The sequence below is a fragment of the Manis javanica genome, chromosome 4 (assembly GCF_040802235.1).
Source record: "Manis javanica isolate MJ-LG chromosome 4, MJ_LKY, whole genome shotgun sequence".
Classification (NCBI taxonomy): domain Eukaryota; kingdom Metazoa; phylum Chordata; class Mammalia; order Pholidota; family Manidae; genus Manis; species Manis javanica.
In genome coordinates, this window is record NC_133159.1 from 85,974,310 (window position 1) to 86,000,846 (window position 26,537).

General features: G+C 35.3%; 1 protein-coding gene across 2 annotated transcripts in view; it reads right to left on the minus strand.

The window, feature by feature from the left end:
• DBT (dihydrolipoamide branched chain transacylase E2) overlaps positions 1-26,537 on the minus strand; it is a 47,920-nt gene that overhangs the window by 17,756 nt on the left and 3,627 nt on the right. The window contains exons 2-4 of one of the 2 annotated variants that reach the window (XM_073234356.1): positions 22,073-22,196; positions 18,208-18,283; positions 8,715-8,896 (exon numbers count right to left, since the gene is read on the minus strand). In XM_073234356.1, coding sequence (XP_073090457.1) covers positions 8,715-8,896; positions 18,208-18,283; positions 22,073-22,196 — 382 coding nt within the window. Of the gene's footprint in view, positions 1-8,714; positions 8,897-18,207; positions 18,284-22,072; positions 22,197-26,537 lie in introns of those variants that run through there. The other variant, XM_073234357.1, reaches the window with a different exon arrangement.

Here is a 26,537-nt window from a genome sequence, read left to right on the forward strand (position 1 = left end):
AAGCAACCTAAATGTCCATCAGTATATGAATGGATAAAGATGTGGTACATATACACAATGGAATATTACTCAGCCACAAGAAGAAAACAGATCTTACCATTTGCAACAACAAGGATGGAGCTAGACAGTACTTTGTTCAGTGAAATAAGCCAGGCGGAGAAAGACAAGTACCAAATGATTTCACTCATATGTGGAGTATAAGAACAAAGGAAAACTGAAGGAACAAAACAGCAGCAGAATCACAGAACCCAAGAATGGACTAACAGTTACCAAAGGGAAAGGTACTGGGGAGGATGGGTGGGAAGGGAGAGATAAGGGCGGGGAAAAAGAAAGGGGGCATTATGATTAGCATGTATAGTGTGGGGGGGGGTATGGGGAGGGCTGTGCAACACAGAGAAGACAAGTAGTGATTTTACAGCATCTTACTGCACTGATGGACAGTGACTATGAAGGTGTATGTTGGGGGGACTTGGTGAAGGGGGAGCCTAGTAAACATAATGTTCTTCATGTAATTGTAGATTAATGATACCAAAAAAATTTAAAAAAGCAGATCCGATGAAGTAGAGGAGACAGTAAATGAAACAAAAATTTGAGAATAGGAATATGTAGAAGCTGAGGCACAGAGAAAACAGGATCTCTAGGAATGACAGAATATTGAGAGAACTGTGTGACCAATCCAAGTGGAACAATATTCACATTATAGGGGTACCAGAAGAAGAGAGAAAAAGGGTTAGAAAGTGTCTTCGAGGATTTATAGCTGAAAACTTCCCCAATCTGGGGAAGGAGATAGTCTCCTAGGCAATGGAGGGACACAGATCTCCCAAAACAAGGACTCAAGGAAGACAACACCAAGACATCCAATAATTAAAATGGCAAAGATCAAGGATAAGGACAGAATATAAAAAGCAGCTAGAGAGAGAAAAAAGATCACATACAAAGGAAAACCCATCAGGCTATCATCAGAGTTCTCAATATGAAACTTAAAGAGTGGCATGATATATTTTAATGCAATGAAACAGAAGTGCCTCGAACCAAGAATACTATAACCGGCAAGATTATCATTTAAGTTTGAAGGAGGGATTAAACTATTTCCAGATAAGCAAAAGCTGAGAGAATTTACCTCCCACAAACCATCTCTACAGTGAATTTTGGAGGGACTGCTATAGATGGAAGTGTTCCTAAGGTTCAGTAGCTGTCACCAGAGGTAATAAAACCACAGTAAAGAAAGTAGAACAGTTAATTACTAAGCAAATGCAAAATCCAAAGTCAATCAAGGGATAGGCAAAGAGTGCAGTATATGATACCTAATATATAAAGAATGGAGGAGGAAGAAAAAGGAGGGGAAAAAAGATCCATTAGATTGTGTTTGTAATAGCATATTAAGAGAGTTAAGTTAGACTCTTAGATAGTAATGAAGTTAACCTTGAACCTTTGGTAAACACGAATCTAAAGTCTGCAATGGCAATAAGTACATACCTATCAATAATCACCCTAAATGTAAATGGTCTGAATGCACCAATCAAAAGACACAGAGTCACTGAATGGATAAAAAAACAAGACTCATCTGTATGCTGCCTAGAAGAGACTCAATTTAAACCCAAAGATATACACAGACTGAAAGTGAAGGGATGGAAAAAGATATTTCATGCAACTAATAGGGAGGAAAAAGCAGGAGTCACAGTACTTGTAGAAGACAAAATAGACTTCAAAACAAAGAAAGTCACAAGAGACAAAGAAGGAAATTACATAATGATAAAGGGGTCAATCCAGCAAGAAGATATAACCATTATAAATATCTATGCGCCCAATATAGGAGCACCTACATATGTGAAACAAATACTAACATAATTAAAAGGGGAAATAGAATGCAATGCATTCATTCTAGGAGACTTCAACACTCCACTCACTCCAAAGGACAGATCAAACAGACAGGATATAAGTAAGGAGACAGAGACACTGAACAACACATTAGAACAGATGGACTTAACACACATCTATAGAACACTCTGCCCCAAAGCAGCAACACATTCTTCTCAAGTGCACATGGAACATTTTCAAGAATAGATCATACTAGGCCACAAAAAAAGCCTCAGTAAATTCAGAAGGACTGAAATTGCACCAACCAGCTTTTCAGACCACAAATGTGTGAAACTAGAAATAAATTATGCAAAGAAAACTAAAAAACCCACAAACACATGGAGGCTTAACAACATGCTCCTAAATAATCAAGGATCAATGACCAAATAAAAACAGAGATCAAGCAATATATGGAGACAAATGACAACAAACAATAACTCAACACTGCAAAAATCTGTGGGATGCAGTGAAGGCTGTGCTAAAAGGGAAGTATACTGCAATACAGGCTTACTTCTGGAAAGAAGAACAATCCCATATGAATGGTCTAATCTCCAAATTAATGTAACTAGAAGAAGCTTTTCCTTTAATATTGGGAACAAGACAAGGTTGCTCACTCTCCCCACTTTTATTCAACATAGTTCTGGATGTCCTCACCATGGCAATCAGACAACACAAAGAAATAAAAGGCATCCAAACTGGCAAGGAAGAAGTTAGACTGTCCCTGTTTGTATATGACATGATATTGTACATAAAAAGCCCTAAAGAATCCACTCCAAAACTACTAGAACTAAAATTTAATTCAGCAGAGTTGCAGGACACAACATCAATACGCAGAAATCTGTTGCATTCCTATACACTAACAATGAACTAGCAGAAAGAGAAATCAGGAAAACAATTCCATTCACAATTGCATCAAAAAGAATAAAATACCTAGGAATAAACCTAACCAAGGAAGTGAAAGACCTATACCCTGAAAACTACAAGACACTCATGAGAGAAATTACAGAAGACACCAATAAATGGAAATACATTCGGTACTCATGGATAGGAAGAATACTGTCAAAATGGCCACCCTGACTAAAGCAATCTACAGATTCAATGCAATCCCTATCAAAATAACAATGACATTCGTTCTTCAACAAACTAGAACAAATAGTTGAAAAATTCATATGGAACCACAGAAGAACTTGACTAGCCAAAGCAATCCTGAGAAGGAAGAATAAAGCTTGGAGGATTATGCTCCCTGACTTCATTCTCTACTATAGAGCCACAGTCATCAAGAAAATTTGGTACTGGCACAAGAACAGACCCATAGATCAATGGAACAGACTGGAGAGCCCAGATATAAACTGAAGCATATATGGTCAATTACTACACAATAAAGGAGCCACAGATATACAATGGGGAAATGACAGCCTCTTCAACAACTGGTGTTGGCAAAACTGGACAGCTACATGTAAGGGAATGAAAGTGAATTACTGTCCAACTCCATACATAAAAGTAAACTCGTAATGGACCAAAGACCTGAATGTAAGTCATGAAACCTTAAAACACGTAGAAGAAAACTAGGCAAAAATCTCTTGAATATACACATGAGCAACTTTTTCCTGAATGCATCTCCTCAGGCAAGGAAAACAAAAGCAAAAATGAACAAATGAGACAACATCAAATTAAAAAGCTTCTGTACAGCAAAGGACACCAGCAGTAGAACAAAAAGGCATCCTACAGTATGGGAAAATATATTCATAAATGACATATCTGACAAGGGGTTAAACATCCAAAATATATAAAGAATTCACATGCCTCAACACACAAAAAGCAAATAACCTTATTAAAAAAAGGGCAGAGTATATGAACAGACACTTCTCCAAAGAAGAAATTCAGATGGCCAACAGGCACATGAAAAGATCCTCCACATCACTAATTTTCAGGGAAATGCAAATTAAAACCACAATGAGATATCACCTCACACCAGTTAGGATGGCCAGGATCGAAAAGACGAGGAGCAACAAATGCTGGCGAGGATGTAGAGAAAGGGGAACTCTTCTACACTGCTGGTGGGAATGTAAATTAGGTCAACCATAGTGACAGTAATACGGAGGTTCGTCAAAAAACTAAGAACAGAAATACCATTTGATCCAGGAATTCCACTCCTAGGAATTTGCCCAAAGAAAACAAGATCCCAGATTAAAATGGAAATATGTACCCCTGTTTATGGCAGCACGATTTACAATAGCCAAGATGTGGAAGCAACCTAAGTATCTGTCAGTAGATGAATGGATAAAGATGTGGTACATATACACAATGGAATATTATACAGCCATAAGAAGAAAACAAATCCTACCATTTGCAATATCATGGATGGAACTAGAGGGCATTATGCTCAGTTTAATAAGCCAGGTAGAGAAAGACAAGTGCCAAATGATTTCCCTCATTTGTGGAGTATAACAACTAAGCAAAAGTGAAGGAACAAAATAGCAGGAGACTCACAGACTCAAAGAAAGGACTAGCGTTTACCAAAGGGGAGGGGTGGGACAGGAGGAAGAAGGGGATTAAGGGGCATTATGATTGGCATATATGGTGTGTGTGTGGGTCACGAGGAGACAGTGTAGCACAGAGAAGACAATCATTGACTTTGCAGCATTTTACTAAGCTGATGGAAAGTGACTGCAATGGGGTGTGGAGGGGACTTAATAATATGGGTGAATGTAGTAACCACAATATTTTTCAGGTGAAACCTTCATAAGAGTGTATATCAATGATACCTTAATAAAAACAAAACAGTTACAGTAGATAATGCACTGAGACATGGTATAGCTTTGATATAGTCTTGAATATATTAAGTAAGTAGGTTTCAACTTGTATATTTTTACCAGTATATACCTTCTAAATGTCACATGTACAAGTTGGCATGTGTGAGTCCAATAAGTTCTTTTCAAGTACAGGTCGATTAACAGTCAAAAAACTCTATTTACAGTCATAGAACTTGGAAGTCACAAATAAATTTCCCTCATCAAAATTATCATCACACTCCAGCCTTGAAAAGCAGATTGCAACACCATTTTACAAAAGGCAGTACCATGGAATATCATTTAAACTAGCATTAGAAGACATAATTTAACTTCCAATATGACTACTAAGATGTTTAGTCTTTTTTTAAAATTATGGTATTGCTGATATACATTTTTATGAAGGTTTCACATGAAAAACAATATGGTTACTACATTCAGCCACATTATAGAGTCCCCCCCGATACCCCACTGCAGTCACTGCCCATCAGTGTAGTAAGATGCCACAGAGTCACTATTTGCCTTCTCTGTACTACACTGTCTTAAAGATGTCTAGTCTTAATATCTTATACCCCTGATGGTTCTATGTTATAATAATTTTCTACCTGTAAAATAGAAATAATGTATCTTATACTTTGAAAACATTTTTTATTAGGTAAATTTCTATTCATTGTATAGTTTGACTAGCATGAAAACAAGGAACAATATAACAAATTCAGTGTTACTACAAATTCTGGTTTAAGACAGGGTACACAAAATGTTTAGAAACTTTCCCCATTTCCAAAATTAAACAGAATAATAATAAATTTCTCAGTAAACTGAATCTCTTGTTGTATATAGATCTGCTTATTTGATATATAGGTTTATGCCTTGCAGTTAATTCTTATAGTAAAAAAAAAATTAGAAGAATTACAAGAAAACATAAATATAAAAGCAAAAAAGCACATATGCAAAATAAAACTAGCATGCAAGATAACTGTTGAGAATACACTCTGCATGGCACATGAAACAGAACAGCTAAGCAAATGATCAGTTCTCTATGAGGAAGAGAATCAGGTATATTTTACTCCAAACATAACCTATCTAATTCCGTTAATTTTCATACAGACATACAATAAACTGCACATATGTGAAATATAAAATTGATAAGCTTTGAGATATGTATGTACCCATAAACCATTAGCAGAATCAAGGTAATGAATGTATCCACCACTCCCAAAACATCCCTTTGGTCATCTCCCCACCCCTTCACACCCCGTCACTAGACAAACACTAATTGGTTTTCTGTCATTGTCGATTGGTTTCCATTTTCTAAAATGTTATGTACATAGAATCGTATAGCATGTTCTCTTTTTTTGTCTGGTGTTTTCTTCTTTTGCTCAGCGTAATTTTTTGAGATTGATTCACACTGTACAAGAGATTAACTTATGTGAAATAATTCTCTAGAAAAGACACAACACAGCCCTCTCCTGAAAAAGCTGAGATTTAATAATTTGCTATATCAAGACTTATTAAGTTGGATTTCATTTGACATGCCAAAATAAATTCTAAAAATAAAACCAAACAATAAGAAACCTCACACAGCCCAAGTGTTTACTTGTTTAAATTAATAATTTGCTTTTCAGATGGCCTAGATGGGTACCTAATCTGGTCTACAGTACCTGACTGGGTATTCTGACTTACTGCCATCTCTAACAGTGTTTAGCATCTTTGCCTGTCTCAGTCTGTGCCAAGAGTGTAACCCTCTTTCTTTTCTAGGTCTTAACTGAATAAAAAAAAAGTCATTAGTTTATTAAAATAATTCTATTTCACGTAACTTTAAAAGGTGAATTCTTTTTTTGCTTCTAAATGATGCCCTCTATAGAAATTTGGAATCAAGATAATAAGAAGCACTCCTAGTACCCAAATTATGGTCTCATCCATTCTACATTAAAAGGAACTAAAGCCCCTAAAGAACTGAATGATTTCAGGTCAAGAGGAAAAGTACAAAGTGAATTCCAGATCAACTTCTGTGTCAAAAGCAAGGAGGCTTTTGAAAATTAATGGGGCTCTGTTAATAGAACACATAGGAGCCACTTTGAAAGAGTTATCACTAAGTTTCAATTTGACCATTAAAAAGAATGATCATAATAGATTAAGCACATTGAGCCAACTGAAATATACACAAAGAGAAAATTGGGAAATTAGTATCATCATTTGAAGTGGCAACTAAAGCAACTCCTTACTTTTTGAATGGATAAGGGGAAAGAATCAAACATGTATTCTGTTTTTTCCCATAGGAATTGTATTTCAGAGTACCTAATAGCCTCAACTGATGATGGGAAAGCTTCACTTTCCAGTTAAGGTTAAAGGAATGACAAAATCCAAAAATCACCATTCCACAACCACTAAAGCAATTGTTGATTCAGGCAAGGACCCTCCATTGATATTCTATATACTTACATAGTGCCAAAATAACAGCACAAAGATACTTTCAGGGAAAAACACAACTGTACAGTGGAGAGTATGGGTATCATAATCCTAATTCAGTGTTTAAACTTAGTATCCCTAGAGCAGGTCATCCAGATGTTGCATGTCCTGATGTGAAGCAAAAGAAAAGAAGTACATAATATCATCCATGATGTATTTCAGCCAAAACATTTAACTTGAACCTAGCCTTTAAAACTCAGTCAGGTTACAGGAAATACAAGTACGAGAGGAACAAGCCAAACACCACCATGAAGAGTAAGACAAATCCAAAAGATGAAACATTCTGCAGCACAACTGGTATCGCATCTTTAACGAGTGTCACATTAAAATGCAAGGGAGTATGAACTAGATTAAAAGAGACCATGTACAATGTACAGTCCTGTATTGATTGGATCCTAATTTGAGCAAACCGATTGAAATGCAAGGAAATTTTGGGGGCACCTGGGGAATTTTAAATATGGTCTGATTAAATGAAATGTATTGATAAAATGAAAATGTATTGTTATGAAACACGTGGATTAGTAACTAGGCAAACAGATTAGTTTGGAGGAAACTTTGGAGGAAACAGGTCATAGTAGAAAATACTCTGGACAAGGACTAAGGACATCCAAGTTCTATATTTGGCTCTGTCACTGACCAACTTTCCAGGTTGTGTTTAATTTCTTCATCTGTTCAACTGGAATACCTCACAAATAAGGATAAATAAAATAAGTCTGAAACATTTTGTATACTGTAAAGTATGATTGTGATATCGTTATTATTACTGCATAGACTACAGAACTCAGAGTCAGCCAGTCACTGCAATTCAGACTTCTTCTAGACTTCTGAATTATACTACTGAAATGTCTTTCTCTTAGCACTTCCCAGATAGATTGCGAGTGTAGGGCTGCATCACAGAACTTATGCTCCCCCCATCCCTGGTACCAAACCTCTTTCCTAGAAAACATAACCTTTGTGTATCACAACAATGCCACAAGGAACTTCTGAGGCTGAGAGCCAGCTGTATGTCCCTACTGAGATGGCCCACTGTTGTAGTTTTCCTCTGTAACATTCTCATAATGGATTTCCTTTTGTCAGGACATTTGTTCCTTGTAAATTCCATAGATGCTGCTGCTTCTGAATACTAGTTTTCTTTGCTCTTCATTCTGATTTTCCCTCTTTTCTATTTTTCTTCAAGAAGTTTGGGTTTCATAACCATTACCAATGAGAATGCTTTTTTGTTTTTGCATCAGGAACAAACACAGCAATCCCATGATGTTAGATTTAATCTCTGCATATTCCAATTTTTGTTATTAATGACCAGTGTTCAAGGACTGAATCTTTAATTCCTAAGAGAGCTTGTTGACTCTTTGAACACTAAGGTTTCCAGAAGGCAGGCCTCCAGATAAATGAAGTGCTACTCTACATGTTTTTAACATGGTAACTGGTCAAAAGATGATCATGCATCAAAAGACTTTTCTATTTTCCTGATTTCAGCTCCTAAACCCTCAAATTAAATCCTGTAAGTTATTAAAAATAAACATTACATTTAATTAGTATCCAATGACAAAAGGTCACAATAATCAATTTGGCAAAATTGATGGAACACGTTTACAGTACCTTTTAAAGCTTCTGTTTCTATGTCTACTAATGGCTTCCCCACATAGGCAATATCGTCTAGATTATAATACAGTTTTTTAATGACTCCATCATAACGACTAGTGATAGTAACAGAAGCTTTATCACTTTGAACTTCACAGATGCTATCAAATTGAGACACTGTATCTCCTTCTTTTACATACCTAAAAGAAAAAGATAAGACATTTTTACGTGAACAATTATAAATACAGATCATCCTAACAATTTAAATACTGCAGTGATTTAAATCAGTATTCAACTAACACAGCATTTAGTCCCAGATGGTGCACCAAAGAATGTTTCAGAAAAGGTTATAATAGCTTCTGGAGTCTTTTCAATGTATCTCCACGAAATACTAAAAATTTTAAAACCATTCATAGATCTATAATCCAAAAATGTACTTAAACTTTCAGGCTTTCTGTCTCACCCAAAGTATATTTAAAGTATTATTTCCTTTTATTATCTTATATTAGCCTTTATCAAACATTAAGGATGCCTATTATTTCTACTAGTAAGTCTCAAGATTGATATCTCTAAAACATATCCTTTGTAGTTTCATGAAATTTAGGCTGAGTTTTCTCATTCTTTCTTTCTGGAATTATCTTAGCCTGTCTTTGTATATGAGTCCATTAATCCCCTCAATTATTTAAGTATGCTTTATAAGACTCTTCTAGAAATTCAAACCGAACAGGAGGAATGGAACCAAACCTGAAATACTACATGTAATTTTGATTCTAACACCATTCTTGATATATCTAGCACATTTCTAACTTATTGCCATCAATTCTTCATCAAGGTAATTGGTTAGTCATTCTTTTTCCTTGTCTTTCTGTTTTAACCAATTCTCAGCCCATAATAAAACATCATCTATGACATAGGAAGCAGGTTTAAAGGCACATGTAGAGGACTCTCACTTCCAGAACGGCAGACTAAGGACCTGTGGAATTCTGCTCTCCATAAAAGCAACAATTATACTGGAAAAATCAACTTTTTCAGAATTTTGTAAATTGCAAAAAGGCTTACAACAACTGGTAAGTATATTTTTCAGGAAAAATGGCTGAACCTCATTATAAACAAAGAGTTTTATTATTTTAACTTGCTCTGTTCCCATTTTCTCTTCCCCAGCTCAACACCACCTCAATAATTAGAGGCCTAACAGCAAGGGGCAGAGCAAGCTAGGAGTTCTACAAAAAAAATACATGCCCCAGAGAACTGTCACTATTTAACTTGTAGATCACCTTTCTGGAAAACTTCCTTTCACAAAGATTGTCTTTATTTGACCTGACTAAGAGCATTCTCAGGGTGTTTGCTGAAAACAATCCACAGCAATTGTTTCAAATCATAGCTAGCCAAGGCAGTGATAACAGTTGGGTCAACTAAGAGGTCCTATAAAAGGAAGATCTGGGGAATGAGATGTCTGTATGTCTCAATACAGAGTGGTCACATTATTTTACATAAAATGTTCAGTTTTTGATTTCCCTCCTGCCTTCCCCTTAACAGGGGCCATGAATTCTAACGGCTGCCTACATCTCACTACTCCTGCCTCAGTATCTTTCCTCCAGATTAAAATAAATAAATAAAAAGAAAGAGAAAAAAAAAAGTTCAGTTTTTGATGAAAAATTAGACATATGAAGGAACAGGAAAGTAGAGCCCAGGCACAGGGTAAAAAGCAGTCAACTGAAGCCACTCCTAAGGATGCTGGCCTTATGAGACAAAGACTTTTAATCAACATTTAAATGTTAAATTAAAACAATAATTAATTTTTCAAAGAACAAAAGAAAACCATGTCTAAAGAATTAGAGGGAAACAGGAGAAAATGATGCCTCACCAAATACAGAATTTCAATAAAGAGAATCATTGAACAAATAATGACCAAAACCCACCCAAACTTTAAGAAAAACATTAATGTACAAATGCAAGCAGCTCAACTTCAAATAGGGTAAATTCAAAAGAGCCACACCCAGTAACATCATAATCATGCTGCTGAAAGACAGAGGATCTTGAAATCAGCAAGAAAAAAATATTCATCAAGCACAGGAATCCTAATAGAATTACAAGCTGGTTTCTAGTCAGAAACTATGGAAGACAGAAGGCAGTTGAACAACATTAAATGTGCTGAAAGAAAAAGACTATCAATCAAGAATCCTATATGTAACAAAACTATCCTTCAAAACTGAAGGAGAAATTAATACATTCCCAAATAAATTAAAGCAGAACATTTGTCGTTAGCACACCCTGCACTGTAAGAAATACTAAAAGAAATCCTTCAAGATGAAATGAAAAGACAATAGACAGTAACTCAAATCCACATTAAGAAATAAAGAATACCAATAAAGATACCTACATAGGTAAAAAGGCAGCACATATATATTTTGTTTGAAACCCTTTTTTATATGTGATTTACAAGTGCATAAAGTAATACTTAAAAAACAGATGGGTTTATCATGTTTAAAGATGTAATACATATGACAAAATTAGCCAAAAGGAGAAGAAAAGGAATGGAGCTATACTGGAGCCAAATTTTTTCACATTACTGAAACCAGGTTGTCATTAATCAAAATATATTGTTTCAGATTAACATTAATTATAGCTCAGGACAATCACTAAGAAAATAACTTAAAAAACACATATGGAGTAAGAGAAACAAAGGAATTTAAATGGTACATTAGAAATATATATTTATCACAAAAGAATGCAATAATGGGAGAATACACCAACAGTAAAAAAACACATAAAGCATATAGACAACAAATAGCAAATTGGCAGATGTGAATCTTACCTTATCCATAATTATATTAATTATAAATGGCTTATACACTCCAATAAAAAGGCAGGGATTGGCAGGATGGATTAAAAAAACTGACCAATTATATTTTGCTTCAAAAGAAATCTTTTTAGAATGAAAGACATGAACAGGTTGAAAGAAAAAGGATGGCAAAAATTGTTTCATGCAAACAGTAACCAAAAGAGAACTGGAGAAGCTATACTGATAACAGACAAAATAGACTTAAAGACAAAATCACATATAGAGTTTAAACTTTTGTTTTAGAACTTGGCAATAGCAAGTTCTAATTTTTTTAAGCCATAAGGTTTTTTTCTCCTTTAACCATAAGGATAAATAAGGTTTTTTTTTCTTTAGCTATAAGGATAAATAAGGGTTTTTCTTTAATTTTTTATTAAGGTAATATTGATATACACTCTTATGAAGGTTTCACATGAAAAAACAATGTGGTTACTACATTTACCCATATTATCAAGTTCCCAACCATAACCCATTGCAGTCACTGTCCATCAGTGTAGTAAGATGTCACAGATTCACTGTTTGCCTTTTCTGTGCTACACTGTTTTCACTGTGACTCCTCACTCCACGTGTACTAAACATAATGTCCCCCAATCTCTATCTCCCTCCCACCCTCCCCACCCTCCAACACCCCTCTGCTTTGGTAAGCACTAGTCCCTTCTTGGAGCCTGTGAGCCTGTTGCTGTTTTGTTCCTTCAATGTCGCTTCATTGTTATACTCCACAAACAAGGGAAATCAATTGGCACTTGTCTTTCTCTGCCTGGCTTATTTCACTGAGCATAATGTCATCCAGCTTCTTCCATGCTGTTGCAAAAGGTAGGATTTGTTTCTTTATTATGGCTGAATAGCATTCCATTATGTATATGTACCACCACTTCTTTATCCATTCATCTACTGATGGACACTTAGGTTGCTTCCATATCATGGCTATTGTAAATAGTGCTGTGATAAACATAGGGATGCATATGTCTTTTTGAATCTGAGAACTTGTATTCTTTGAATAAATTCCAAGGAGTGGGATTCCTGGGTCAAATGGTGTTTCTATTTTTAGATTGTGAGGAACCTCTATATTGCTTTCCATAATGGTTGAACTAGCTTACATTCGCACCAGCAGTGCAGGAGGGTTCCCCTATCTCTGCATACACACCAGCACTTGTTTTAAGTTTTTGATGCTGGCCATCCTTACTGGTGTGAGGTGATATCTCATTGTGGTTTTAATTTCCATTTCCCTGATGATTAGTGATGTGGAGAAACTTTTCATGTGTCTGTTGGCCATCTGAATTTCTTTGGAGAATTGTCTCTTCATATCCTCCATGCATTTTTTATTAGGGTTATTTGCTTTTTGTGTGTTGAGGCATGTGAGTTCTTCATATATTTGGGATGTTAATCCCTTGTCAGATATGTCGTTTACTAATATATTCTCCCATACTGTAGGATGCCTTTTTGTTCTCTTGATGGTGACCTTTGCCATACAAAAGTTTTTAATTTGAGGTAGTCCCATATGTTCATTTTTGCTTTTTTTCCCCTTTCTCGAGGAGATGCGTTCAGGAAGAAGTTGCTCACGTTTATATTCAGGAGATTTTTGCCCTTGTTGTTTTCTAAGAGTTTTATGGTTTCATGACTTACATTCAGGTCTTTGATCCATTTTGAGTTGACTTTTGTGTATGGGGTTAAACAACAATCCAGTTTCATTCTCTTGCATGTAGCTGTCCAGTTTTGCCAACACCAGCTGTTGAAGAGGCTGTCATTTCCCCATTGTATGTCCATGGCTCCTTTATTGAGTATTAATTGACCATATATGTTTGGGTTAATGTCTGGAGTTTCTAATCTGTTCCACTGGTCTGTGGCTCTGTTCTTGTGCCAGTACCAAATTATCTTGATGACTGTGGCTTTGTAGTAGAGCTTGAAGTTGGAGAGCATAATCCCCCCAGCTTTATTTTTCCTTCTCAGGATTGCTTTGGCTATTTGGGGTCTTGTGCGGTTCCATATGAATTTTAGAATGATTTGCTCTAGTTCATTGAAAAATGCTGTTGGTATTTTGACAGAAATTGCATTGAACCTGTAGATTGCTTTAGGCAGGATGGCCATTTTGACAGTATTAATTCTTCCTATCCATGAGCATGGGATGAATTTCCATTAATTGGTATCTTCTTTAATTTCTCTCATGAGTGTCTTTTAGTTTTCAGAGTATAGGTCTTTCACTTTCTTGGTTAGGTTTATTCCAAGGTATTTTATTCTTTTTGATGCAATTGTGAATGGAATTGTTTTCCTGATTTCTCTTTCTGCTAGTTCATCGTTAGTGTATAGGAATGCAACAGATTTCTGTGTATTAATTTTGTATCCTGCAATGTTACTGAATTCAGATATTAGTTCTAGTAGTTTTGGAACTTGGGAAGAATGTGTACTCTGCTGCTTTTGGGTGGAGTTCCTGTAGATGTCTGTTAGGTCCATCTGTTCTAATGTGTTATTCAGTGCCTCTGTCTCCTTACTTATTTTCTGTCTGGTTGATTTGACCTTTGGAGTGAGTGGAGTGTTGAAGTCTCCTAGAATGAATGCATTGCATTCTATATCCCCTTTAAATTCTGTTAGTATTTGTTTCACATATGTAGGTGCTGCTATGTTGAGTGCACAGACATTTATAATGGTTATATCTTCTTGTTGGATTTACCCCTTTATCATTACGTAATGTCCTTCTTTGTCTCTTGTGACTTTCTTTGTTTTGAAGTCTATTTTGTCTGATACAAGTACTGCAACTACTGCTTTTTTCCTCCCTATTAGTTGCATGAAATATCTTTTTCCATCCCTTCACTTTTAGTCGGTGTATGTCTTTGGGTTTAAAATGAGTCACTTGTAGGCAGCATACAGATGGGTTTTGTTTTTTTATCCATTTAGTGTCTCTATGTCTTTTGATTGGTGCATTCAGACAATTTACATTTAGGGTGATTATTGATTGGTATGTATTTGTTGCCATTAGAGGCTTCAGATTTGTGATTACCAAAGGTTCAAGGTTAACTTCATTACTTTCTGAGAGTCTAACTTAACTCACTTAGTATGCTGTTACAAACACAATCTAATGGTTGTTTTTTTCCCCCTCCTTCATTCTTTATATATTAGGTATCATATACTGTACTTTTTGTCTATCCCTTGATTTTGGATTTTGGATTTGCTTAGTAATTAACTGTTGTACTTTCTTTACTGTGGTTTTATTACCTCTGGCGACAGCTACTAAAGTTAGGAACACTTCCATCTATAGCAGTCCCTCCAACGTACACTGTAGAGACGGTTTGTGGGAGGTAAATTCTCTCAGCTTTTGCTTATCTGGAAATTGTTTAATCCCTCCTTCAAACTTAAATGATAATCTTGGCAGATAAAGTATTCTTGGTTCAAGGCCCTTCTACATCATTGCATTAAATATATCATGCCATTCCCTTCTGGCCTATAAGGTTTCTGCTGAGAAGTCTGATGATAGGCTGATGGGCCTTCCTTTGTATGTGATCTTATTTCTCTCTCTGGCTGCTTTTACTAGTCTGTCCTTATCCTTGATCTTTGCCATTTTAATTACTATATGTCTTGGTGTTGTCTTCCTTGGGTCCCTTGTGTTGGGAGATCTTTGCAGTTCCATGGCCTGAGAGACTACCTCCTTCCCCAGATTGGGGACGTTTTCAGTAATTACCTCCTCAAAGACACTTTCTATCCCTTTTTCTTTCTTCTTCTTCTTCTGGTATCCTTATAATGTGAATATTTTACCATTTGGATTGGTCACACAGTTTCTCAATATTCTTTCATTCTTAAGAGATCCTTTTTTCTCTCTGTGCCTCAGCTTCTTTGTATTTCTCTTCTTTAATTTCTATTTCATTTATTGTCTCCTCCACCATATGAAACCTGCCTTTAAAACCTTCCATTGTATGTTTCATTTCTGGTACTGTGTTCCATAATGATTGGATCTCTTATTGGAAGTCATTCCATGAGTTATTGAATATTTTTCTGTAACTCCATGACCATGTTCATGATTTTTATTTTGAAATCTCTTTCAGGAAGATTCATGAGATCAGTTTCATTTGACTCTTTCTCTGGTGTATGTATGATTTTGCTTTGAACCAGGTTCCTTTGACATTTCATATTTGCATATGGCACCTCTTGTGCACAGAAGCTCTATTATCTGGAGCTCGTGAGCCCCTGGAGCAATGTTGGGGGTTGCAGGGGAGCGGTGTTGTTGCCTGGGGGTAGAAAAGGGCTGTTTTCTGCTTCCTGGCTGCTAAGCCTGTCTCTACTTCCAGAACCAGTGGGCCAAGCACACAGGTATAAGCCTTTATTCTTTGCATTTTTAGCTAGTGGAGGTGGGGCTTCCCTTTGGCTGGCCTAACACTAGGATAGTGTTTGCCAGTTTGCGAGCCAGGTGGGGCTGGCTGGGAGGAAAGCACAGCAGGCCATGTATAAAGGGGGCGGGGCCTTGGAGGAGCTGTGTAGCCAGCCAGGTGCTGGAGTGCCTGAAGATTGTGGAAGTTCCCAAGCTGCTGGGCAGAGTGCACCCATACAATTTTGTCTACCTGTCCTTTCTCCTGAGCAGTAAGCTCTGTGCAATCCTTGCCCTTTTAGCAGCCCTCTTGCTGTTAGGAAGTGTCTCAGACTGCCCACCTTTCTTTTGTCCCAGAGTAGCCAGATATGGATCCCTGCTTTCCACAAGCGGCTGAAATCTCAGTCTCTTCAGGTATTCTGCCTGTCTTAGCTTTCCAACCCCCTAATCACAAGAACACCATGAAATGTAGGTTTGTGCTCCCAGAGCAGATCTCCAGAGTAGGTGTTCAGCAGTCCCAGGCCTCCACTCACTCCCTGGTCCGTTTCTCTTCCTCTCGTTGGTGAGCTGGGGTGGGGGAAGGGCTTGGGTCTAGCCAGGCCATGGCTTTGGAACAGTGCCCTGTTCCATGAGGTTAATTCTTTTCTCCAGGTGTATGCAGTTTGGCACCACCCTCTTTCCTGATGCCTTTTCAGGATTAGTTGTATTAATTATACTTTCATATTATATGTGATTTTAGTAGGAAGCCTCTGTCTCACCTCTCACACCATCTTTAATCCCAAATAAGATTTTATTGACACTTATACAAACCCAATTCTGCTAATTTTTTATGCTTCTTTACATATTCAAATTTCTATTCTCATGCTCTATTCTATAGGACAGAACTCTGCTTTTTAGCAGTTAAGAGCTATACTATATATATACATATATATATATATATACACATACACACATATACATATACACACACACACACACATATATATACACATATATAGGACATATAGTGTGTGTGTGTGTGTGTGTATATATATATATGTATTATGTATTTTTTCCTTGAGTTCCTTTATGTTTATAGATATTAAGTTAGAAAAAAATATTAAGTTAATATAGACATAAGTCACAGAATTCAAGAATGCTCTTAGTATTTCTTAAAGATCTTCTGAAGAACTTTCATCAAATTATTTATTTCTCATGTAAAGAATGATTAGATTTCATTAGGAATGAAATTATCTCCTTTTTCAAGAGCTTTGAAGCTCTGTATTAAGCTTATGAATCTAGAGAATTAATAAGAGGTAGAAATTAAGAAATGTTAAATAAAAGTTGAAAATCTAAAAAGAATAGTCTTGGTAGGAAGATATCAATAACTTAAATATACATGGTATTTGTAGAATTTAAAGGCAGTTTCTATATAGTACATTAGTTGATCCTTTCACTACCCCATGTGAGATGGCAGAATAAGTACTGTTACCCTCATTTTACACATTAGGTAGGGACCAAGTGAGTCAAGGGTAAGACCGCTAAGTTTCAGAGTCAGTCTCTGCTGATTTAAAGTCCCTTGCTCTTTCCTTAATCCAACAATGAGACTAAGGCATATTTATGTTATTACCGTTCTTTTCTAACTTACAAAGCAATAATGAAACTGTAGGAAAGAATGCTCAGATAGCTGAATCATATTGTTAAAAGGTTCTTTAATACTGTTAAAACTATGGTGGAGAGAATCTATTTTCTCATCTTAATTGCTACTTCTAGAAACTTTTAAAAATTAGTTCAGTACCCAGACATGACTCTTTTCTTCCAGAAAAGGGACAGAAAGATGGCCAAAGCAGTAAAGAGCTTTTTATTTTTGTTTCAAGCCTCCATTGAACATTTTTTAATCTTTATAAAAACTATTTTTTGATTCATATCTTTTGGTGTTATATTTTAACCTTATCTAAAAATATAGGCAAATTTCAAGTAATGGTGAGTCAAATGTACTTGGATTTTTACTAAAGTCATTTTCAGTCAAATAGACAGCTTAGATCACATGAAGATTTTAAGATAGTTTGAAGTTCATAAATAATAAATGCTTTTCAAAACACATAGTCATATCAGGTTAATGTCTTTTACAGCCTAATTTCTCTTTTTTAGCTGATGTGAGGGGTGGGCAGTGAAAAAGTTTTTAAGAAGAAAAATAATTCTTAATATATTATAATGAATAAGATGCCACGATGTATGATGAATTGTGTCACCAGCATATTGGCAACATAAACCAGTTATACCTTATTGGTTTAAAAAAACATTATTATGTTACAGAAAGAAGTTTCTCAATGTAAATAGATACCTACTGATTTTTATCGAAATAATTTTTTATTAAGTCAAAAAATTTCAGGATAACTTACCATTCTTTAACAGTTACTTCTCTAATTCCTTCTCCAATGTCTGAGAGTTTGAACTGGACAATCTGTCCCTGCAGAACTTCAAAGACAAAAGAGAAATGACCTTATTAAGTATGTAATATATTGATAATAGATGCTTTTAATCTAAAATTAGAAGATATTCCCAAGCAGAGACAGAGATTATTCCATTTTACAAATAAAAGAAGTACTCATAATTTTTTAAAGTGTAAGTATTATTAGTAATCATCAAAGATTTAAATAAATTATTCAGTGACACAGACCTACTGACACTGCTAAAGACCTTATATTTTACAACTTCCAAAATGATGTTCTTTACAAGGGTAAAGAAGGCCCTTCTGACAAATGAGATTTTGAAACAATACTAATGAACAGAAAATAGAACAAGATGTTGTACAAAGGGAGACCCAGCTGGGTCTCCTTGTTGTAAGTCATAAAACTATAATAACCTTAACAACCTGCTCTTGGATCTTTTTTGACCTCACATAACTATGCTTTTTCTTAATGGCTAAAGATCAGGCAGATCCATATCTAGAAGACTTGATGGAAAATTCTTATTTTCTCAATATATGTTCTGCCAATTTATCATTAAATTTTATAGTATTGTCTTTCCATTTTTTTTACCTCTTTTCAAATTTCTACCCCCTTTTTACAACGCTTATATAAAAATGATAATTTGTAGTAATTATTCCCAAGAGAGAAAGCATTTCTGATCAATAGAATCCTCTCACTGTTCCAGGTTAACAAATGGCTCTGATTAAAGAGTGCTCCTCTGTCTGCTAATTAGACTGCTATTAATCAAAATAGCTCATAAAATACACAAGCCAATTAAGGTAGTAAACTTTTAATAAATAGGAGGACATAAGCTAGTAGTTAAGAAATACAAAATACACTTTTTATATGGAGGTATTAGGTATCTCTTGTTTGCTCTTTAGTTAGTTGGGCTCTCTCTAGTTTGCTGCTATAATATAAACTGGAACCTTTCTGAAAAAAATAGTTTGGTGTTAAATATCAAAAGTCTTAAAAAAAACTTTATCATATTTGACTCAATAAGTAATTCTACATTTAAGATTTTTTTTCCCTGAGAAAATAAAGATATACACAAAGATTTGCGCTCAAGAATAGTTACCATGGATTTGTAGTAAAGACTTGGAAACCAGTCTAAGTCACCAAAAACTGACATGAAAGTAGATTATGCCACCCATATACCAAGCAATAACTATGGAAGGAACAACAAGTATAAGAGCATGGAAGCAGGATAGTACACAGCATGGTTAGGGAATAACAATTCTAAATGTTGCAAGAAATCAGGCCAGAGTTAAAAAGCTTTATGTACCAAGCTGAGGTAGGGTGTTTGGAATTTATCCTAAAAGTCATCAGGAGAAAGTATAAATAATAAGGTCATAAATTCAATTCTTTGCAGCTGGTCCTAAAAAAGGTAGAGTCTATTTTACCACTACTTAAATCTATGCTGTCCTGTGACATGCTTTGACCAACAGAATGTAGCAGAATTTAAGCTGTACAAGTTCTGGAACCTAGGCCTCAAAGGACCTCAAAGCTTCTTCTACCTTCTCCCTCTTGGAATGCAGTCTTGAGATCCCCATGTAAGGAAGCTCATCTATTCTACTGGAGTATGTGAGAGGCCATGTGGAGGGGAATTGAGATGCCCCAATTGAAAACCAGTACCAACCGTCAGATATGTGAGTAAGACCATCTTAGACCTTTCAGCCCACATCATCCTTTATCAAATATAGTCACATTAGTGAACCCAGGCAAAACCAGCAGAGGAACCACCCAGCCAACACCCAGAATACTGAGAAATAATAATTGTTGCTTTAAGCCACTAAGTTGTGGAGAGGGCTCTTATTCAGTAATAATTAACTGATAAGGAGTCTCAACTGCAATTTCAGATCTATATCTTTAAACCTGTAATTTTAGAAACAAACCTCTCTTGCATGAGTGTGGTGGATGGAGATGGGAAGGGTGACAGAGAAAGCAGTTAGGAGACTATTATGGTTAAGAAACTTAAGTGTGAAATTTAATATAATTATATATTTTCAAAGTTATCTGAAAAGGAGAATGCAGATTTAGGAAACAAATATGATGTAAAATTAAAAGCTCTTGGTAATCAACTTGATGTGAGACAGTGGCTCCAGGTTTCTAGCTTAATTAGTTACTGAGTTAGGGAAACAAAGAGGATGGACCCCAAGCACGTAGAATAGTGCCTTGGCACATAGTAGGTGATCAGTAAATATTGAACTAATTTATTACCACAACAATACAATAAGTTAAATGCTATAATTACTTCCATTTTCCAGATGAAGAAGCAGAGAGAAAATATTAAGTAACTTTTTTGAAGTTACACTGCTAGTTATTGGTAGACCAAGAACCCAAAGCTCTTAAGCATTCAGAGACAACAGCAGGAAAAGGTGGAAGTTCCTGCTTGAGTGACCTCTATTTTTTTCTGAGACATAAAAAATTCTATTTAACAAGATTCTATTTAAAAATAGAATCTTTTTAAAAGTGGTGAAGGTAAGTTTTACCTATCTTAAGCTGCTGTGGAAGATGACACATAAAATGCCAGTGGAAGGATGGATTGATTGCAGGGACTGGATCTGCCTGGAATTTACCTATTTTTCTTTAAGGCACCAAAGATCTGTCAAAAGCTTACAGGTGTAACAAAACTCTAGGGTTATAAACAGAACATCAGAAGAAGGTTTAGTGCCCTTGCCAAATCTAATACTTAATGCCTCAAGTTCTTTGCAGAGAGTAGAAAAAGAAGATGTTTAAATGAAAAGCCTGGAAACTTTCTATTTAGGAGCATCTCAGGCTGGTTTCATTACACAATCTTAACATGACAGATTAAGTGCCTCATTCAACAAACAGAAATGCAGTGAGCACAAGGACCTAACCCATTAAGTCAACAGTTTACTTTGAGACAGTCATATCAGTGCTGACTATTCCACTTAGGAGTGGATGATAAACAACAGATGGCTGGAGACAACCGGTTCCCAACATTATGAAGACCAAGTAGAATAGGCAAGTATGTGAAAGGGCAAAAAAAGATAGATAGAAATGGATAGGTTCAGAGATATTTATGTGTGAATAAAATGAAAGTTCCTGTGGCTAGGATTCTCACCTGGCCCTGGTTGGCTAGCTCACTACACACATGTGGGCAATACATTGCTATTGACTCTATATAAAGAGCTCCGCCCAGTGCTCTGGGTGACACGGTGGCATGGCTGGTAGGCTGCAGGAGAGCAGAGCAGAGGCTGGAGTGGTGGCAGCACCAAGGACGGCTGTGTGGGTAGAGGGGCCCAGAGGCAGAGACCAGCTTGCTGCATGCAGACTCACTCTGAGTGAACGGGATTTTAGTTATTGATCTGCCACTGTGGAAATAAAGTTGGGTATAATCCTTTCACCCCAAGAATGTTTTACTGTCATTTCTTTGGTCACATTGAATCCATAGTGAACTTGCCCGGGGCTGAAACCCATTGGCAAGACACTATGGATAGAGCAAGGCTAGAAATAAAAGGTCAGCTCTTTTTAACTTTAATAAATCTTCAATTACTTTTTAAAAAGTACTAAGACACAATCATAATATAAGTTGGTCATGGGGATGGGGACTGTAGTACAGCATGGAGAATATAGCGAATGATCTGTAACATCTTACTATGTTGATAGACAGTAACCACACTAGAGGGGGTGAGGATTTAATAATATGGGTCACTGTGTTGTATATCTGAAACCAACATAAGATTGTATATCAATGATACTTTAATTAAAAAAAATACTGAATAAAATACAAAACATTGTTTTTATATAGGTTGTATTTTGAGATCATACTTACCAGCAGTTGTTTTCAGCAGCTGGTGTGGCTGACTATACTTGAATGAAGGATAACGAAAGAAACACACATAATTTGGCTTCAAAACATGAACATTACTACATGTTTGAAAGTAGCGAACACAGATCTAGGGATGAGAAAACAAAAAAGTGAAAGCTTTTATAAATGCTCTTAATGGCTTATCTTTGTAAGTATATGTTGACTTTCAAGTCTATTCTAAAAGTGGAACAATTATCAAAATAGAAACAATATGAAATTATCTAGGCTAAAATCTGAACACCTGGCACCAGTGACAATCCGGTTTATGAAGGTTGGTTATTTCTTAGGCATTTCTGTTCATGAAATCAAAGGAACTCAAACCTGAGCACATACAGAACATTTTGTTGTTCTTTTATTTAGTAAAATTATATCCTAAGAGTCAAGTTTATTCATATACATTGGTCCTTTCCTAAAATTCCTTATGAAAGTAAAGAAAATTTAACAATGTATTCTGCTTTTGAGTCATTAAAGAGTTTCTGAAATAAAACTACTAAAGAATTCAAAAGTGACTGTTAATCATCTAAAGACACTGAAAAACATGTAATATTGTACCAAAAGGTTTCTTATCATAATTTATAGGTATGTCTTTAGTTTAACTATTTTATATAACATCTTAGTATTATATGAGGCAGTGTTACAGAAATAAGTAGGCTTGAATGTACTCGTTAATATATTAAAACCTATGTGTCTGAAATATAGTATTTTATTTTGAAAGTTAATATTTCAGTGTTACTAATACCTGATTATGTGTCTCACTTTTAAAAATAAACAGAAATTTCTAACCTTCTTAATGTATTTGAGAATACTGGTATATATCTGATATTTTTTCATTAATATAGGAGAGAATTATTTTTACTTAAAAAAAATTATTGTCATCATGTACTATATACTTTAGTGGCGATTAGCCCTTAAAATTGAAAAGTTATAGATGGTCAGCTATGGAAATACATTTTTCTGATAATATTCCTTTCTCTTAAAAAAAAAAAAGCAGTTCCTGTGTGGTGATCACCAATAGGTTCTTCACAATGGTATAAAGGTCATATCAAAGTGTGGGCAAAGGGTTTGTTTGTGTTTATACAGAGGATCAAAGCCTAACTTGGCTACCCAGAAAATGAATTAAGATACGATATGAAGAAGAACTTCCAACATCAACATCCTCTGAAGAGTCATTCCAGAAGATGATCATCAAAAAACTTCAACAAAGATCCTGGCGCTGTTGCAGTTGTAGCTGCATTCATCCCCCGGTTCCTGGACTTGCCATTGGAATGAAGAAGGAGATATCTAAGCTGGCCTGTGCATACAGTAAAACAACAAATTTGACTGGATCTATACTGTCGGAACTCAACCAAGAATTAGGAGAAGTGCAAGTTGCAGTGCTCCAAAATCGTGTGACTATAGACTACCTACTGTTAAAAGAACATATGGGATGTGAACAGTTCCCAAGAATGTGTTGTTTTAATTTGTATGATTTTTCTCAAACTATTCAAATTCAGTTAGACAATATCCATCATATCATTGATAAGTTTTCACAAATGCCTAGGGTACCTAACTGGTTTTCTTGGTTTCACTGGATATGGCTGGTAATTGTAGGTCTGCTTTTGTTATGTAGCTGTATTCCTATTATGTTAATGTGTGTACGCAATTTGATTAGTAGTTTGTTAAAACCTATACATGCTTATGTTACTCTACAAGAAAATATGTCAAAGAAATAATCAATCTTCCCATGTTTTCTTCCATCTGCTACTTCTATAGCTTTTCTTCTTCCTTCCTAATTACAACCCTTTAGTAGAATTCGTGCCTCATATAGAAAATTACCAGGTATCATAATTCTTCCAAGTGGTAAAGGTACCTCAAGACAAATGCTGGGCATAGAAGCCACAGGGCATAAATCTGCAAAGTAACAAGCTAACTTTTTCAAAGAATATTGCTTCTCTCTCACTTACCCACTTTACATTTCCCTGTATGGCCCTGGAAGATGACTGGTTAGCCAGAGACGGGTAAGATCCTTCAAGGGATGAACAACCTAAGACAGGTACAGTTGCAGGGGGGCCATCAGATGAGAAATTGGGGATCAACAGAGGTGAGGCTTAGAATCCCACCCCCCGTTTTGAGAGAAATCTTCTGCATCTGTGGATGTTTTGTTGTCCTTGTCTAGCTTGGATTAATACTTAGTCTATAGGCACACACCTGATCATCTACATTTGCCCTCTTACAGCATTAAATTATGTTTTCTACCTTTATCTTGCATCTACCTACCACTTCAGCATTTTATTTAAAAATAATAATAATAAGGGAGAAATGTGGAATTCACATATAAATCAAGTATAAAAATCAAACGAATAATCATATCAGACTTGATTGTTTTTAGTTCATGATGCGTGATCAAAACTGAAAGTTTCTGTGATATGACTGCCCTTGCACTGTGCACCATGTAAGAACTTATTCACTATGTAAGAACTTGTTCACCATGTAATAACTTGTTCATTATGTTTCAGAAGATTGGAGACTGTTGAGAATTAGGCTTGGGGTTGATTAATGATTGTGCATTGAGTCCCCTATACAGAATTTTATTGTTGTTAACAACCATTTGATCAATAAATATGAGAGATGCCCTCTCAAAAAAAAAGGCATCAAAAAGCCTTGCTCTTTTAGAAACATTTAGAGCTTCCAGGCCCACACACACTCAGATAGTACCGATAATCTTCGCTCTGTTTGCAGGATTTGTTAAGAGTTACAAAGAATAAAGAGCCACAATATTTTGTCAAAAAAAAAAAAAGCTTGGATCTGTGTTTTTCAGAAATAGAATGTCATTTCAATATTAAGCAACTCTCCTCTACCTCTAAATTTTCAAATTAGTTCAACACTCCCAATATTTCTAGTTTCTTAAGGCACTAAATTTTCATTGAGGTATTCTGTCTTTCTCAGTCATAGCCAAATCACAGAGCTTTCTCTCTTGGTGCTTGTAATTCTGTGATGGCTCCATAATTATAAACAGTGCACTGTAGTTGTTCTGAGACAAAATCGCCCTCTATGATTACAAAACAATGGGTTGAAATGAACTTGTTAGACTTTTTTTTCCTCTTCCATGAAAGTTACTGACATTAGAAAGAAAGAAATTTCTAATTTAGATATAAATTAGAAAGAAATATGGAGAAAGAACTAAAACTCTTGCTGAAAATCAATCTGGAAACATAAAGAGCACTGGCTAATTTTTATTCAAGATTCTATTGTAAGGCTTTATTCTGTTGTTAATGTCTAATTAGAATTTGGTGCTATTGTCTATGCTACCTACATTTATAATATGAAATGATAAATATAAATCTGTAATTTCTTTGAAAAACTTAGTTTAGAACAGAAACTTGTTCCAAAATAATATTTTATTTGTTGATCATGGGTGTGACAGTTTTCACATAGTTAAGGTTATATAATATCTTGGGATAAACTGGTCATTGTATGGGCCATAAAGAATAAAATTGAAAAAAGAAAAAAAATTGAAAAGTTATAATACATATTATATTATGTATTATTATCATAATGCATATCTATAAACAAAAATTTTGTTTTCTTTCTAGCAGCAAGTGATATAAAACAAACATTTGGTTTACTGACAGGACTAATACATTTAAATTCTTACATGATATTTCACTTTAATTTCCAAGCTGTTATTGATTTCTAAAGGCAAATAAGAACAGAGGATCCCTTTCCTAAAACAATAATCTTAAACTATGCATCTTGGCTTTAAGAGATCATAATAAGGCAATAGATCTTTATAATATCTATATTTTATTCTTATTAACATTAACATTCAGGAAACATAAAGACTAATTAAAATAACAAAAGCTGATAGCTTGAAACTTAGCAGCAGTGAAAGAATTTTTTTCCAAATACCCCCATTTTATGTGTCCTTCCTTTCTCCTTCAACTCTTACAACTCTGGCTCAAAAATCAAAGAAGTATCAAAGGAGTAAATCAGAATCAAAGGAGTAAATCAACCTGTCCCATCAGACATTAAAAAACCTAGGGATAGTAAATGAAAGTTTTGAATTACATAGTTTCACATTAATTTAAATAAAATAGCTCATATTTTTAAAACCTTTGAAAATTAAACTACTAGAAGGTCCTATCTTGAACAACATAACTTTTACTGAGGAACTATTAATGGGTCAAGGGAGAAACAAACTATCAAACTTAACATTTATCGAGTGCCTACTATGTGCTGGGTACCTTAAAGGCCTTCAAATGAATCATTTTCTTTACATCTCACAAATACCTTCGGGAAAAGGCATATGAGCGCTCTTTAACACATGAGCAACTAATGATCAGAGAGGTAAAGTAATTTGTCTGAGGTCACACTGTAAATCAATGGTAAGCCTTAGCTCTGAAGTCCAGTTAATTTGACTCAAAGCCCAGTCTCTTCCTATCATCTCACA